The sequence below is a fragment of the Capricornis sumatraensis genome, chromosome 6 (assembly GCF_032405125.1).
Source record: "Capricornis sumatraensis isolate serow.1 chromosome 6, serow.2, whole genome shotgun sequence".
NCBI classification, from domain to species: Eukaryota; Metazoa; Chordata; class Mammalia; order Artiodactyla; family Bovidae; genus Capricornis; species Capricornis sumatraensis.
Window position 1 is genome coordinate 119872302 of NC_091074.1, and position 16473 is coordinate 119888774.

The following is a 16473-nucleotide window of genomic DNA, read 5'->3' on the forward strand; positions in this document are numbered from 1 at the left end:
CTGCACTGTGGACCAGGCAGTTGCCGCGAGAGGAACTGCGTAACAGTGAGTCGTCTGCATGTTGGACTGAGGTAGTGGAGCCTAGGTCTAAAGTTTGCAGGCCTCTTTGGAGGGCTTGGCCGAAAAAATGAGGCCTATCTCTAAACCCTTGCGGTGAAACAGTCCAAGTTAATTGTTGAGATTGATATGTGTCTGGGTCCGTCCTGCTGCTGCTGCTGCTAAGTAGCTTCAGTCGTGACCGACTCTGTGCGACCCCATAGATGGCAGCCCACCAGGCTCCGCCGTCCCTGGGATTCTCCAGGCAAGAACACTGGAGTGGGTTGCCATCGCCTTCTCCAATGCATGAAAGTGAAAAGTGAAAGTGAAGTCGCTCAGTCGTGTCCGACTCTTCGCGACCCCATGGATTGCAGCCCACCAGGCTCCTCTGTCCATGAGATTTTCCAGGCAAGAGTACTGGTGCCATTGCCTTCTCTGCTGGGTCCATCCAGGTGAAGGCAAATAGGGGCTGTGAGAAGTGGTGTAGGGGCATGGTAAAGAAAGCGTCTTTGAGGCCTAATGCCGAGAAACAGAGTGTGTCGGGGGAATATGTGAGAGAAGGGGGTAGGGATTTGTGACCACGTTGTGTATGGGTTATGGCCTCACTGATCCTGCGAAGATCTTGGACTAGACGCCAGGAGTGGGGCCCCTTTTTGACTGCCAGTATAATATGAGGAGAACAGATGGGCTGCAAAAGGCCAGCTGTGAGCAGTCCAGAGATTATTGGTTTAAGTCTTTGTCGGGATTCTGTGGGCAGGGTATACTGCATTTGGGTTATGACCTGAGAGGGATTTTTAAGAAAAACCTGGATGGGGGAATGGTTCCCAGACCCAAGGATCTCTCGAGGAAGGTCAGGGGGCAGGTTTTGGGAGTGAGGGCTGGCCAGAGGTTAGGGTGCCATTCGGATGCAAAGAATTGATATGGGATCTAAGAATGGGAGGTTTATAGAAGTTTGTAGCTTAACCAGAAGATCACATCCCACCAATGCCCTTGGGCATTGAGGAACTATAGAAGAACATGTTAGTGTTGTTTTGCCAAAGGAACATAGGAGAGGAGGGGTTATTTTGGGATAAAAAGGGATGCCTGAGACCCCTTCGATGGCCACTTCTGAAGGTTGGAGAGGGCCCTTAAAGGAGGTTAAAAGTGAAAAGGCCGCTCCAGTGTCTGTTAGGAATGAGACTGTGTCCAGCCACTGCGCCGATTACCCAGAGCTCCGAGTCTGTCTGTATGGGATGGGCTTGGGGTGTGGAGCTTGGGCTCCGTCACTGGAATAGTTCAGGCACACCTGGGTCATCTCTCACCTCGTCCGAGGAGCCGTGGTCTGGGGTGCAGGGCCCCCCGGAGTCTGGTTCCCAGCCCATTGTTGTTGGGTCTGGGGTGGACCCTGAGATTTGATGGGTAGTGTCTGAGGACAATCCATTTTCCAGGGACCCCATTGTTTGCAGGTGGGGCAGGGTTTGGTGGGTGGCCAGGAGTTTGGGCAGAATTTGGCCCATTGTCCCATTTGGTTCCATCTAAAGCAGGGGCCTGGAAGGTTAGGTCCCATACGGGTGGGTCGAGGTGGGCGGGCCAGAGGGATTGAATTTTTTTCTTGAATAGCTGCAGCGAATAAAGCATATTTGGTCCTTCTTTCCTTTTCTTTTTCCTTTATCGCTTCTTCCTCCCTATTATTGAAAACTTTAAAGGCTATTTCTAGGAGATCTCGCTGAGGGGTTTGGGGGCCCTTTTCTAACTGGCGTAGTTTGGGGCGAATATTGAGGCTGACGGACTTGCGAATGGGACATGTGAATATCGAAGTCCAGCAGGGGTGGAAATGTCTAGATTAGTGCGCTTTTGGACTCTGCCTCAGCACGCCGTGGAAAGGGCAGGGTTTTCATCCTTTTCTTGAGTCACTTCCCTAGTCTTATCGTAGTTGACATGAATGTGAGAGTTTTTAGCATTCCTGTTAGTAAACAGGTGATCATATGATGTGGGTACCAGCCGCCGGCGTTGCCGGCTTGGTACGTCCACCGGGGCTCGGTTAAAGGGGCTGCATCATCGGCCCCCGGATCAGCCCTCTCTCGGTTATGGAGCTGGTCAGCATGAGTCTGGGCTGCCTGCCACATCCGTTCCTTTTCACCAGGGGTTAATGCGGCGTTTAGGATGTAATAGAGATCATTCCAGGGTAAATGGTATGCTTGTGTAAGGCAGAGGAATTCCTTCCTGTATTAGTACGATCTTCTGAAAAAGACCCCAAATTTTCTTCAATTTGGCTCATATCAGAAACGGAGAAAGGCACATGGAGGGAGCCGGGTAGGGCCCTCTGGTCCCGCTGCCTCTCTGGGAGGAAACAAGTGTTTGCTTTGGGGCCTGGTCGATGGAGGCAGGGTGTAAATGTCTTTTGGGGTTTTGGGGGTCATTGCTTCCCGATTTGGAGGAGGAAGGGCTAGAGGGTGGGTCTCGTCTCTGGAAGCCTCATTTCCGGGATGGTAGGGACGAGGCTCATCTGCCGGGTCGGAATCGGGGGCTGAGGGATTAGGGGACCTTAGATTTGGATTCTTTTGTAGTGGAGGGGGAGAGAGGGCACAGGAGGATTTGATAGGTAGAACAGTCCTTGTGTTGCAGGAAGGGGTACCCCTTCCAGGGCCGGAAACTGGGCTCTTGTCTAACACTCAGAAGTGAATTGTCCGAGGAGACACATGTGCTGACGAAGGAAGAGATTTTATTGGGACATGGCGCCTGGGTGGAGAGAGGTAGGGTGAGGGAACCCAGGAGGACCGCTCTGCCACATGGCTCGCAGTCTCGGGTTTATGGTGATGGGATTAGTTTCCAGGTTGTCTTTAGCCAATCATTCTGATCAGAGTCCTTCCTGGTGGTACACGCCTCGTTCAGCCAAGATGGAGGCCAGTGAGAAGGATTCTGGGAGGTGGTTGGACATGTGGTGTCTCCTTTTGACCTTTCCTGAACTCTTCCGGTTGGTGGCAGCTTATTAGTTCCGTGTCCCTTACCATGACCTCCTGTTGTGAAACAGCTCATGCAAGTGGTTACTACGGTGCCTGGCCGGGGGGCGGGGGGAGGGGGCGGCGGTGTCGGTCAGTGTGCCTCCCCTAACACTTGCAGAGAGAAGGAGGGCTTCTAAGCTCCCAGAAGGCTTCAATATAGGGGACCTCCAACCATTTGCCATTCCATTTGAGTAAGTTAGTGAGATCTGATAAAATATTGAAATTGGAAGTTCTGAACTCAGGCCAGCGGTTTTGGTTATCCAGTTTGTATTGAGGCCAAATTTGAGTATGAAGTGACCTCAGTTTATGAACCTTGAGGTTGGTCAAGAGTAGAGGTTTGAGGTTTTGTTTCACAAGGCTAAGGGACAGTCACACGGGACGGACTGGCTGCTGCTGCCAAGTCGCTTCAGTCATGTCCAACTCTGTGCGTCCCCACAGACGGCAGCCCACCAGGCTCCCCCATCCCTGGGATTCTCCAGGCAAGAACACTGGAGTGGGTTGCCATTTCCTTCTCCAATGCATGAAAGTGAAAAGTGAAAGTGAAGTCGCTCAGTTGTGTCCGACTCTTCTTGATACCATGGACTATAGCCTACCAGGCTCCTCCGTCCATGGGATTTTCCAGGCAAGAGTACTGGAGTGGGGTGCCATCGCCTTCTCCGGATTGGCTTGACCCCATAGCAAATGGCTAACGACTGTCTGGTCGAGAGAAAAGGTTGTCACCTAATCTTTTGACCAGGCAAACAGAGAGAGAGAGAGACTCTTAAGGAGGGAGGGGCGTCCCCCAAGTACCTCCCCAGAGGGCCTTTGGGCTCGAGGGTTCCCTGGGAACACAGAAAGGATGATAGTCTACGGCGCCCTAGAGTACCATCCGAGCTTCCCTGGGCTACTGGGTCAGGTGAGAATTTGTGGTGGATGGAGGGAGGTCGAATGGCAAAAGGCCTCTGTCCTGGAGTTGGTCAGTCTTGCAAAACAGAGAGTGTAGAGAAAAGAGGAAGAGAGAGAGAGAGGCCAATATTCCTTGGGGTTCATGGGAACCAATGAAGGTCCTCCCGAGGAGGTATTGAAAGCTCGGGTGGGAAAGTGAGCGTGGCAGGTTTCCACGCTCTGAAGGGCTGGCCGTGGAGAATGAGACTGAGAAGGAACATCAACCTCCCGGGTTTCGGCACCAAAAAATGTAGGGTAAGGGAGTTAGAGAAGCCGAGGTTCGGAGAAAGACCGGCACTTTACAGGGACAGATCACCTTTAATGAGGCGAGAAGGGCTGCAGTCAGGTCAGCGGGTTGCTGAGCCAAGTCGAGAAGAGAGCAGGTATGTACAGGAAACATATATGCGGAGATGCATCATTTTGAGGGGGTCTGCTTTTCCTCAAGATTATTTTTTATTAGTTAGCTTTCAACAACTGGGGCAAGGAATTCCTGAGACCTGCTGGAGGCTGGGATTGGCTGGGAGCTGAACGTAATCAGTCTTAATGTCCATTCCTTTCTTTAGGGGAGAAAGTTCTTGAAAGCTGAGCGCCAAAGAATTGATGCCTCTGAACTGTGGTGTTGGAGAAGACTCTGGAGAGTCTCTTGGACTGCAAGGAGATCCAACCAGGCCATCCTAAAGGAGATCAGTCCTGGGTGTTCATTGGAAGGACTGATGCTGAAGCTGAAACTCCAATACTTTGGCCACCTGATACGAAGAGCTGACTCATTGGAAAAGACCCTGATGCTGGGAAAGATTGAGGGCAGGAGAAGGGGACTACAGAGGACGAGATGACCGACTCAGTGGACGAGTTTGAGCAAGCTCTGGGGGTTGGTGATGGACAGGGAGGCCTGGCGTGCTGCGGTCCATGAGGACGCAGAGTCAGACATGACTGAGCCACTGGACTGAACTGAACGAACAGTGGGGAGTTTTAACCGGGTAGCCGTTCCCTTCTCCAGGGGATCTTCCCAACGCAGGGATCGGACCCAGGTCTCCCGCGTTACAGGCAGATTCTTTACCAGCTGAGCCACAAGCGAAGCGCAGCTGGAGTTTCAGCGGGCGGCTGTTTTGAGCCCTGCAGCTTTCCTCCAGGGACAGCGCCTCGCGCCCGGAGCCCGCCCGCCGGCGGGAAGGAGGCGCCCCGCCCCGGGCTTCCAGGCGCGCCCCGCCCGCCCTCCCGGGGAGGGGAGAGGGGGAGGGAGGGGAGAGGGGGAGGGAGGGGAGAGGGGGAGGGAGGGGAGAGGGGGAGGGAGGGGAGAGGGGGAGGGAGGGGAGAGGGGGAGGGAGGGGAGAGGGGGAGGGAGGGGAGAGGGGGAGGGAGGGGAGAGGGGGAGGGAGGGGAGAGGGGGAGGGAGGGGAGAGGGGGAGGGAGGGGAGGAGGAGGGGCGCCCGCGTGCGTCCAGGCTCAGGCCCCGACTCACCCTGCCTACCCCGGCCCAGGCCCCGCGCTCAGTTCCCGGCCATGGTGGAGGCCTGGTACATGGACGAGGCGGCCGACGACCCGCGGCTGCCGCACCGCGCCGAGCCCGCGCGCCCTGTCGGCCTGGAGCAGCTGCGCCGGCTCGGGGTCCTTTACTGGAAGGTACGCGGGGCCCGCGCGGCGGCACAGACGCCCCTCCGGCCGCGCGCTCCCCGCCTTCCGGCCGGCGGGGCTGCGGAGCTCGGGGCCCGTGCTCAGTGCGCAGGCTCGGCGCGGCCGGGCCGGCCCCCTGGCCTCCACCGCGGGCCGCGCCGCGTGCTCGGGGCCGGGGATCGTGGGGCGGAGGGGTCGGAGGGAGAGCGGGCCCGGGGCCCGCGGGTCCCCGCCGCCCCAGTGGGAGGCCGGGGCCCTGTAGGCGCGGGCCTGTCCTCAGGGGCCCGGGCGGGGCGGCGGGAGGGCGGGTGGGGGTCCCTGAAGGGTCCCCTGTGCGTCTCCCTGGGGTGGGGGGCTGCTCGACGGGAGGCGCCGTCTGTTCAGACTCTGCCCTTCGGTCTCGCTGTCCACGGGACAGTTTTGGAGCAGGAGTGGACACTGGCCAAGCCCTGAAAGTGTCTGGGGATAAAGTAAGGCTGTATTTTCAGCTCCTCCGCTAGGTCGAGTCCGGCTCCTCCTGGCTCCTGGTTCTCCTGTGGATGGGAAGACCCAGGACTGTCAGAATTAAACTTGTATACTCGATCAGTCGTGCCCCACTCTTCGCGACCCCATGGACTGCAGCACGCCAGGCCTCCCTGTCCATCACCAACTCCTGGAGTTTACCCAGACTTAATGGCCATCTCATCCTCTGTCGTCCCCTTCTCCTCCCGCCTTCAGCCTTCCCCAGCATCAGGGTCTTTTCCAGGGAGTCCTGTAGACTTGTTGACTCTGTGCTTCCAGCGCCCTGGGCCTTTTTGCGCTTTATAATGACTGAATCTGGAGCAGGACAATAGCTGGACTGTTTGCCTGTGGTCTCAGTGACGCCGTAGGGTGTGGGAAACTCTCACCCGGATGTGAAGGTGCCCTGTGGGGGTCTGCTCTTGTGGGGGGTGGTCGTTTAGAAATTCATGGCTCGGCTTCTGGGCGGCTCAGCAGTAGAGGCTGCCTGCTGACGCAGGACACACAGGTTGGTTGGGAAGCTCTCACGTGTCTGGGGCAAAGATGCCGCAGCTGCCGAGCCGGCGCTCTGCAGTCGGGGAGCTGCAGCTACTGGGCCCATGTGCCAGCTCGCTGCAGCTCCTCGAAGCCTGCACACAGCAGTGAAGACCAAGCAGAAACGCGTAAATAAAACTTGAAAGAAAGAAAGAAAAGGCAGCTGGGCCCGGGGTAGAAAGCCTCTGGTCTGCCTGAGGAACTTGGGTTTTATTTGTGGGCTCAGAGGGCTTCAGGTGTTTCGGCTCGCGGAAACAAAGTAACCATGGAGTGGCCATAGAGACTAAGGTCAGGCCGCCTTGCAGAGTGGACAGGAGGCCGAGGGACAGGACATGGCGGTGGGGGGAGGTGCCCGTTACAGGCGCCGGCGATCGGAGCTTCCCCGCCTCCTGGTGGCGGGACTGGAAGCATGCAGTTTCAATAGACTCCCTGGCAGCACTGCTGGAGAGAAGGGAGGTGGGAATTCAACACAGCTGCACTGTTTTTAGCCTTTAGGGGAAAGCATACCAAGAGACAGGGAAAGGAGGGGAAGAAAGGTGAGTTTAGGGCTGACAAAGGACCAAGTGATATTAATACAGTACATGTGGAGTATAACTATTCTGGAGATCCAGAATGTGGACACGGGACTAGGTAATAAATTCTGAGTATAATCATATTGGAGATCCAGAAAGAGACTGTTTCGGTGTTTCGGTGTGTTCACGTGACCTCCTGTTTGTTGCTTGTTTAAACTCTTAGCTGGATGCAGACAAATACGAGAACGATCCAGAATTAGAGAAGATCCGAAAAGAGAGAAACTACTCCTGGATGGACATCATAACCATATGCAAAGACAAACTCCCGAACTACGAGGCGAAGGTAAGGGAACTAAAGGGGAGTTGGTAATTGCTCACCATTAATAAATGCGAGAGAAGGCAATGGCGCCCCACTCCAGTACTCTTGCCTGGAAATTCCACGGATGGAGGCGCCTGCTGGGCTACAGTCCACGGGGTTGCAAAGAGGCGGACACGACTGAGCGACTTCACTTCCTTTCTTTCTATAGTTCCTTTTGGAGAAGGAAATGGCAACCCACTCCAGTGTTCTTGCCTGGAGAATCCCATGGACGGAGGGGCCTGGGGGGCTGCCGTCTGAGGGGTTGCATAGAATCGGACATGACTGAGCAGCTAACACACACACACACATTAATAACTGCAAGCCTTTCCTTCTTTATGCATGTCTTTCATTTCGGTTTATATGAGAGGAATGCTGGCCTTAGAGTCAGCTGAAAAGTATTCCGTCCTTTTCGGTTTTTTGGAAGAGTATGTCTAGAATGGTTTTACTTTTTTCTTAAATGTTTGGCAGATTAGCCAATGAAGCCATGTGGTTTTTTTGTCTGTTTGTTTAGTTGCTAAGTCATGTGTCGGACTCTTGTGACCCCATGGACTGGAGCCCACCAGGCTCCTCTGTCCATGGCACTTCCCAGGCAAGAATACTGGAGTGGATTACCATTTCCTTCTCCAGGGGATCTTCCTGACTCAGGGATCAAACCCTTGTCTCCGTGTCTAAAGGTCACGTTTTGTTCTTAGCGTGCTTGGTAATTATTAATTGGATGCCAGGCATTGTGATTATTCTCTTGGATGTTGGGTACTTTTGTACCGGTAGAAATATTCTTCAGGTTTCTTCTGGAATGTGTGTAAGCTTATTGGAAACAGTTGGATGGTTTTGAGCCTTTCCTTTAAGATACGTTAGGTGTCCCCGAGCGATGATGCTGGGTGTCGTTTAGTGCTTTCTCAGGCCGACTCTCTTGCGATCCCAGGGACTGTAGCCCCCAGGCTGCTCTGCTCCACCACACAGAGCCCCTGGGGTAGTGAGGTTTTTCCAGTCTGACTGGTGGGACAGGCTCTGTTCCCAGGTCGGCAGAGGGCCAGGAACTATTCCTTTCAAACCTGAAGGCTCTGAATGCCTCTTTTCCAGCTTCAGCTCCTTTTCCTGCACATGTGTGTGCACAGACGGGCTCCAGAGGAACCCTCGAGGGAAGCCCTCTGCAGGCCTCTGGGATTTCGCCGTGGAGGTCTCTCCCCTTAGGCACTGTGTCCTGCACACCAGCTCCCTCCGTCTCCCCAGATTCTCACTCCTGCTTTTCAGCTCAGGGTGCTCTGCCTGGGTGCCCTCTCCCAGCTCTGCATCCTGAGAACTCTCTCCCAGTGGAATGCGGAGCAGGTGTGGGGTTCACCTCGCTGGCTTTCTGCCTCCCGAGTCACTCTCTTCCCTTCCCTGGTGTCTGGTGTTTTGCAAACCATCAGTTTGTACATTGTGTTTGTTTTGACTGTTGGAGGTGGGAGGGAAAGTCCAGTTTCTGTTACCCCATCTTATATGGAAGTGGGAGTCAGTTTTTTTTTTAATTCTCGGTTTGTGTTGGTTCCCAGGTGCCTGTTCCTAGAGAAACTCATCTTTGGCCTAGTGAGGAAACAGACGTGCAGAGTTTGTAACAAGGCTGAATGTGTTCAAGTTCGAGGACGGCCTTGTTTTTGGAATTGTTGTCTTTGCTTTTTCAGGAGTAAGGTGACTCCGTTATGAAACAGTCGTGGCAACAGCAGTAATCTCAGGATTTTTCTGTCTTGGTGAGCTTCGGCAGCTGTGTCGCTCCCAAGACTTCCTGTTTCCATCATGCTGAGCTATGAACTGGGAAGCCACGGCCTTAAGCCACTCAGCGTAGCCTCTTTCTCTTACCTGTGGACACCTGGAGGGGGTTGAGGACCTCTTCCCCGGTCGTGTTGGTAAAGCCAGGCCCAGAACCCAGTCCTCCTGGTCCAGAGTCTTCACCGACCAGCAGGAGGGCTGCCTCCACCCACACTGCCCCTCGCTAGCTTGGGTGTCTTCTGTGTGTTTTTCTGAAAAGAACAGAGCCTTGCCCTGGGGATGGGAGCGGCGCAGCGACACCCAGGCTGCCAAACCCAGGCGTGTGCCGTGGCGTTTCTCCCTTCACTCTGTTCTGTGCCACGTGATTCCTGCTGGCTGGAGTTCAGGAGCTATAATACCTTACAAAAGGCCGGAATTTCTCACTGAGCGCTTGCACATCCCGATATGCTCTTAGATTTAAATTTTATGTTCTTACTTGGAATTTTCGACTTCCTGTCTTCTCACCAGTCCCCTTCCTTCCATAGGAGGGGCTTGACGGCTGTAAATCCTGGCTGCTAGGTCATTCTTATCATCGTTACCACCTTCTATTTCATTTTATTTCTCCTGGAATAAAGCCCTGTCCCTAACACCAGCTTATCTCTTGTTCTCGTAAAACACACTTCTTTACTCTCTGATTATCTCACGGTTGTCTTAGGTTAACACCTTTTGGGCAGGAATCCTGCGGAAGGGGTGCTTCGTCTGCTCAGGGCACCCCGCCCGGAGGCCTGTGCCCGGGGTGGGGTGGGGGTCCCAGTGCCCATGATGCAAAACTTGGCTAAACTGGTGCCCATCAGGGTTCCGTGTTGTGACTGGACGACTCTTCCTGCTCTAAGGAAGGAGTCTGTGGAGACTGACTTTCTGCTGTGACTATTCTGCTCGGTGTCAAACTTGGACTTGGTGTGAGTGAATCTTGCTGACCCCGCCCTGAGTCAGTTACCCTGTCCCTCGGTCCATCATCTTCCTGTACTGACTTGGCCTGCTTCTCTCCCGTCGATGCCCGTCAGTATGGGCGTGTGGATTCTTGGTTTCCTCATGGGCCCGTGTCCATTCCTGCCGCGATCCACCTTGATGTTCAGATCGGTCCAGACTCGGTGAGGTGGAGGCGGGGTGGGGTGGGGCCCTCTCTGTGGTCCTGCCGCGTCCCCGCCGTGTTCCCAGCCCCTCCACGCTGCCTGGCTCAGGTGTCAGGGTGTTCGTGCCCCTGGGGCTCCCTCGGCTCGTCCTCGGGTCTCTCTCCTCCCGCACACACCACGGTGCCCAGTGGCGGCTGCATCCACACTGTTAGGATCAGCAGGCCTGTCCGTGGAGTTCCAGGCGAGTCGCGGTCCTGCCTTACTGAGGGTGTAGTCAGAGAGCTGTGTTCAAAAGCACTTAGGTGTTTTCTCTTCCTCCTGTGGTTGTGAGCGTATGGCTTGATTCCAGATTTAAGGTCCCCGCCTCCCCCGGCCCCCAAGCTTGTTTTATTTTTATTTATGACTGTAAGATGTAAAGTGAAAGTGAGTCGCACAGTCGTGTCCGACTTTCTGCAAGCCCCGTAGACTGTAGCCCGCCGGCCTCCTCTGTCCTTGAAAGTCCCCAGGCAGGAGTCCTGGAGGGGGCTGCCATAGCCAGGCTTAAAATGAAGACTCTACCAGAAGGCCCCTCAGCTCCCCTTGGCTGGCCTGCGCTGCGCCGCACCCTGCTGTCGGAGCCCGCGTGCCCGTTGACACTACCAGCCCGCTCTGCTCCTGCCTTCTGGGCGTCTCCAGTGTTCCTCAGCGACAGACAGCACTGCAGGGAGCGGCGCGTGCACAGCAGCGAGCGGCGCGTGCATGTCTTTCCGTGCTGTTGGAGGCGTATCTTCAGGGTAGATTCCTAGACGGGTGGCGGGTCAGTGCGTGTCCAGCTGTGCCCACCCCTCCAGGGGCTGTGTGCCCAGCAGCGGGGGGACCTGTCCTCATGGCCTCGCCCGCCCGAGAGGCTGCCGTTCTCACTGGAAGTGGGGATTTTCCAAACGTCTGTGGATTGTTCAGAAGGGTGGAAGCATTACGGGAGGAGAGCTTTGAAACCCTCTGGGACAAGAGGCGAGAGGTGGGGAATCTTAAGAAGGCCAGTTAAGGAGAAAGGTGAAGGTTGCGTGGGTGTTTACTGGAGCATGCTTCCAACGTTTGTGCACATTCGAGCATTTTTATTGTGAAATTTAGAGGACAGAGCCCCGGAAGACACAGGCCAGGTAGGGATGAGCGGGAGGTGTTTACTGAGCGCCTTCCTCAGATGCACACGCCACTCCTGCCCTGCCGGGGTGACCACGTGCCTTCGCATCTCGTGGGGGCGGGCCGGGTGGTCCGCGCTGGGGCAGGGGTGGTTCCGGCCACCTCCCCCGGGGGCCCCCAGCTCACAGAGCCCCCCACCCCCTCAGATCAAGATGTTCTTTGAGGAGCACTTACACCTGGATGAGGAGATCCGCTACATCCTGGACGGCAGCGGGTACTTTGACGTGCGGGACCGGGAGGACCAGTGGATCCGGATCTCCATGGAGAAGGGGGACATGATCACGCTGCCCGCCGGCATCTACCACCGCTTCACGCTGGACGAGAAGGTGGGCTCACAGCCGCTCTGCTGGAGTGTGGTCTGCGCGCCTGTTGGATGCTCAGCCCTGGCAGCGCCAGGCGAGGAAGCTGCCTCGGCGAGCGGCTGGGGGTTCACAGGGGCACGTGCCCAGGCCAACGGGGGCGCCCCTCCAGGGGCCCCTGCTCCTTCATCATTCGAGAGCATGTCCGTTGGGCCTCAGCCGTCGGGCGCGGAGACATGGACACGGTCACAGAAGCAGGAGAAGGGTGGTCTGGGGCTCCCTCCATGGGCTTGGGACTGACCTGAGACTCACGGGTGTGCTCAGCTTAAAGCTCAGGACTCGGAGAGGACATGTGAGGGAAGGTCGCCCCACTCCTGGCCCCAGCGTCTCTCCCTGAAGGTGGCCGTGATCAGGCCCTCAAAAGTCTTCTTGGAGAGACGGCTCGCTTGGCAGGCGAATGTGAGTCGTGCCCAGGAGCCAGCCGACTTCTGTCGGGGGTGGCGCCCCTCTTTTCTGCTCGCTGCACTTCGGGACGGTTCCCTGTCGGCATATAGAGAGCCCCGGCCTGTGCGCAGCCGCCTGCTGGCCACTCTGGGACACACTCTGGTTTACTTGCGGAGTGGTGACCCCGAGAGATGGGTCTGCCAGCTGTCTCCAGTTCTCTGGGTTCCGGGAGAAAGAACCTCACGCGTTTGCCATCGTGTCCCTTGTAGGACACACCCCCGGACGTGCACCCTGGCTGGACAGGGGTGCAGGTTTCTAACTGCTGCGGGAGGGGCCCGCGTGCAAGGCGGTGTGTCTGTCGAGAGCGTGGGCCCGATGCTGCCCTGCGGCTGCCTGAGCACGGGGCCTCCTGCCTTTCAGAGGAATGTGCGTGAGAACGGGGGTGAGCAGCACGGAGTGTGACCTCATGGCTGTGTAACCAGTGCCGCTGTCTGTCTCTCCCCAGAACTATGTGAAGGCCATGCGGCTGTTCGTGGGAGACCCTGTGTGGACGCCGTACAACCGGCCGTCGGACCACCTCGAGGCCCGGACGCGGTACCTGGAGTTCCTGGCGCAGACGGCCTAGTGGCCCCGCGGGCCCCTCATGAGGCAGCGTGGAGTCTGTCCCTTTCGCCTGCTTCAATGCTGCAGGCGCGAGGCTGGGGAGCTTCTGCAAGCTTGTCAGATCAGAACACTATTTTTTTGATCAGAACATGTTTAATGGACGGAGCTATGGAGCTGGTTGGATGTGCAACCAGCTGGAAATTTGGGCAGGCGATTCACTTCTCTGATTCGGGGTCAGGGGTCAGTGGCCCCGCACTAGCTCGAGCCTTCAGCTCTGACCAGTGAGTTTCATCTCCCCAAATACAGCCACTTGCTGCCTGATTCTTGGGCTTTTAAACAGGCGCCAGGCAAGGCCATACCTGCCCTGTGCAGGCATGTGACAGTGGGTGACAGGACGGGTGGAGAAGTCACCCACTTTTCTCCCAAGACACAGGGGTGCTGGGGGGAAGCTGGCATGTTGGGTACACGCACTCGCTTGCGCCACTTTCTCGCTCAGAATGAAGGAGCTGCCTTGATGCTCTGCTGGCGGCTGGGAGCTGCCCTATATTCTGGTGCTTGGGGTCCCTCAAGCCGCCCCGTTCGCCTCCATCACCTGATGCGTGTGCGCAGCTGTGTCTGTGTTTCCTGGGTCAGCGCTGCTCTGCGTGCGGTTTCTAGGGTAAACTTGAACAGTAAATGTCTTCTGCAATCAAGCCTTTCAATTTTAACAAGAATTGGTACATCGTTTGTATTTTTGATCAACAGTTTTGAGATACAATTATATCTCATTTGTTATAATCATAGAAAAACCCCGAATTAGCCTCAGATTTGAAGGGCAGTTTGCTTTGGGTATTCTTCTAAGCTGGATTAAAAATCTTTATGTGGAAATGGATATGTCATCGCTTCCACGTTGGTTTTGGCATGTGTCCAGGCACGGAGGGACCCCAGGCCTCGCCGTGTGGGTGAACGCTGGACTTAGGGTCAAGCTGCATGCTGGCCACACAGGGGTAACACCGTCAGCCCCCAGAGTCGGGGGCTGCCCCTCCTGACAGGGCTCAGGAGACGAGAGGGCACCTCGGAGCAGGGGTGGCTTCTCCTGTGGGCACCGTCAGTCAGAGAGAGGATGGTGGTTTATGGATTCGCAGTCGTCAGGGGCTCCAGGGGCACCCGCCTGGGGGCCGAGCTGTCCGTGTGGACCTGGGAGCACTGCTTGGTGAGGGAGACACGTCTCAACAGGTCACTGGACAGCGTGCCCTCCCTGTAGGTGTGCAGCACTCGGGGTGGCGTGTGGCTCACGAATAGACAGCGCATTAACGCAGAGACATCACTTTGCCTGCAAAGGCCCGTCTAGTCAAGGCTATGGCTTTCCCAGTGGTCATGTATGGATGTGAGAGTTCGACCATAAAGAAAGCTGAGGGCCAAAGAATTGATGCTTTTGAATTGTGGTGTTGGAGAAGACTCTTGAGAGTCCCTTGGACTGCAAGGGAATCAAACTAGTCAATCCTAAAGGAAATCAGTCCTAAATAGTCATTGGAAGGACTGATGCTGAAGCTGAAACTCCAGTACTTTGGCCACCTGATGCGAAGAACTGACTCATTTGAAAAGACCCTGATGCTGGGAAAGATTGAGTGCAGGAGGAGAAGGGGACGACAGAGGATGAGATGGTTGGATGGCATCACTGACTCAATGCACATGAGTTTGAGTGAACTCCGGGAGTTAGTGATGGACAGGGAGGCCTGGCGTGCTGCAGTCCATGGGGCCGCAGAATCGGATACGACTGAGCGACTGAGCACAGACGGTAAGGAGGGACAGTTAGCAGCAGAAACGCAAGCCAGAGGCAGTGGGGGTGCCCCACAGGCGGTGCTGTTTGCTGGTCTGCAGGAAGTCGGGAGCGGAGCCCGACCTCACAGACCTCAGACACGCCTGGGCCCGTGAGCATCACTGTTCCTCCAGGCCCAGCTCCTCGCGGGGGTGGGGTTGGGGGGTGGACGCTGAGGGGAGCTGCTGTGCTGTGCTTAGTTGCTCAGTCGTGTCCAACTCTTTGCGACCCCATGGACTGTAACCCGCCAGGCTCCTCTGTCCATAGGATTCTCCAGGCAAGAATACTGGAGTGGGTTGCTATGCCCTCTTCCAGGGGATCTTCCCAACCCAGGGATTGAACCCCGGTCTCCTGCATTGCAGGCAGATTCTTTGCCATGTGAGCCACCAGGGAAGTCCAAGAAGATGAGTGGGTAGCCTATCCCTTCTCCAGGGAATCTTCCTGACCCAAGAATCGGCTGAGGGCTCCTTCATTGCAGGCAATTCTTCACCAGCTGAGCCACCAGGGAAACCCTGCTGGGGGGGGGGGGGCACATCTCAGGAGGCTGAGCCACCAGGGAAACCCTGCTGAGGGGGGGGGCACATCTCAGGAGGCTGAGCCCAGGGGGTCTGCCCCCTCCCCCGGAGAGCCTGATGTTGCTTCTCCCAGGAGCTCAGGCCGAACAGGCTTGCAGGAGCGCGTGTAGGTGAGCCCGGAGCCTCGCCCTCTGGCCTCATGCTCTGCCCCTTACGGAGGGGACTTGGTGTAGCCCGGTTTGGGGGCTCGCTCTTCGCACTGCTTCCTGCTCGGCTCTGGTCTCCCAAAGCTGGGGGCTTTCGTGTCTGCCGAGGGGGCCGGGGTCACTCAGCTTTGGAAAAGGGGCGCCGGGTGTCTACCTGCTGGAGGGTCAGCGTGCAGGATGTGACCGCCCCCCTCCCAATGCCCCACAAGGTTCTAGACTCCAGCTTCCCTCCAGGGCGAGAGGCTGGCCCGATGCTTTGCTCGGGGAGCCCATATCCCCGGGTCTGAGATGTCCGCGGCAGACCTGGGGGCGGCAGGCTGGTCCCGGGAGGCCCCTCCTGGCTGCGTCCTCACTCGGCGGGGGGCAGGGGCAGCAGCCCTGCCGGGTCCTCTTGAGACCACCGCCTGGGGTGGTGGAGGTGGGGGCCCGTGAGCCGGGGGCCTGCAGACAGGAAGCTGACGCCGCTGGTGGACAAGGGGGCCCCGGACTGCTGGGTGGGGTGATCAGCGCTCCTGATTAGAGACCACAGGCAGCACCGTCAGGACTTCATCACCAGCGCTAGTGCTGTGGCTGCAGGTGTGGGGGGAGTGTGTGTGCATGCACACGTGTGTGCAGGGGCAGTGTGTATGTGTGCACACACGCAGGGGAAGTGTGTGTGCAGTGTGTGTGCGCGTGCATGTTTGCGCATGTGCAGTGTGTGTCCGTGCGGGGGAAGTGTGTGCATGTGTGCACGTGTGTGCATGTGTGGGGGAAGTGTCTGTGCATGTGTGTGCGTGCGTGGGGGAAGTGTGTGCACGTGTGTGTGTGAGGGGGAAGTGTGCATGTGTGTGCGTGCGCGGGGGAAGTGTGTCTGTGCATGTGTGTGTGAGGGGGAAGTGTGCATGTGTGTGCGTGTGCGGGGGAAGTGTGTGCATGTGTGTGTGAGGGAGAAGTGTGCATGTGTGCGTGCGCGGGGGAAGTGTGTCTGTGCCTTGTGTGTGTGAGGAAGTGTGTATGTGTGTGTGCGTGGGGGAAGTGTCTGTGCACGTGTGTGTGAGGGGGAAGTGTGCATGTGTGTGCGTGTGTGGGGGAAGTGTGTCTGTGCATGTGTGTGTGTGAGGGGGAAGTGTGCATGTGT

The 16473-nt window shown here is 56.7% G+C and overlaps 1 protein-coding gene across 1 annotated transcript; it reads left to right on the top strand.

Annotated features, from left to right (window-relative positions):
- Nucleotides 1-5370: 5370 nt before the first annotated feature.
- Nucleotides 5371-13716, top strand: ADI1 (acireductone dioxygenase 1). The gene is made up of 4 exons (XM_068973810.1): nucleotides 5371-5561; nucleotides 7320-7439; nucleotides 11638-11817; nucleotides 12740-13716. The coding sequence occupies exons 1-4, from the start codon at nucleotides 5442-5444 to the stop codon at nucleotides 12857-12859; spliced, it is 540 nt and encodes a 179-aa protein (XP_068829911.1). The 5' UTR covers nucleotides 5371-5441; the 3' UTR covers nucleotides 12860-13716.
- The last annotated feature ends 2757 nt before the right edge of the window (nucleotides 13717-16473 follow it).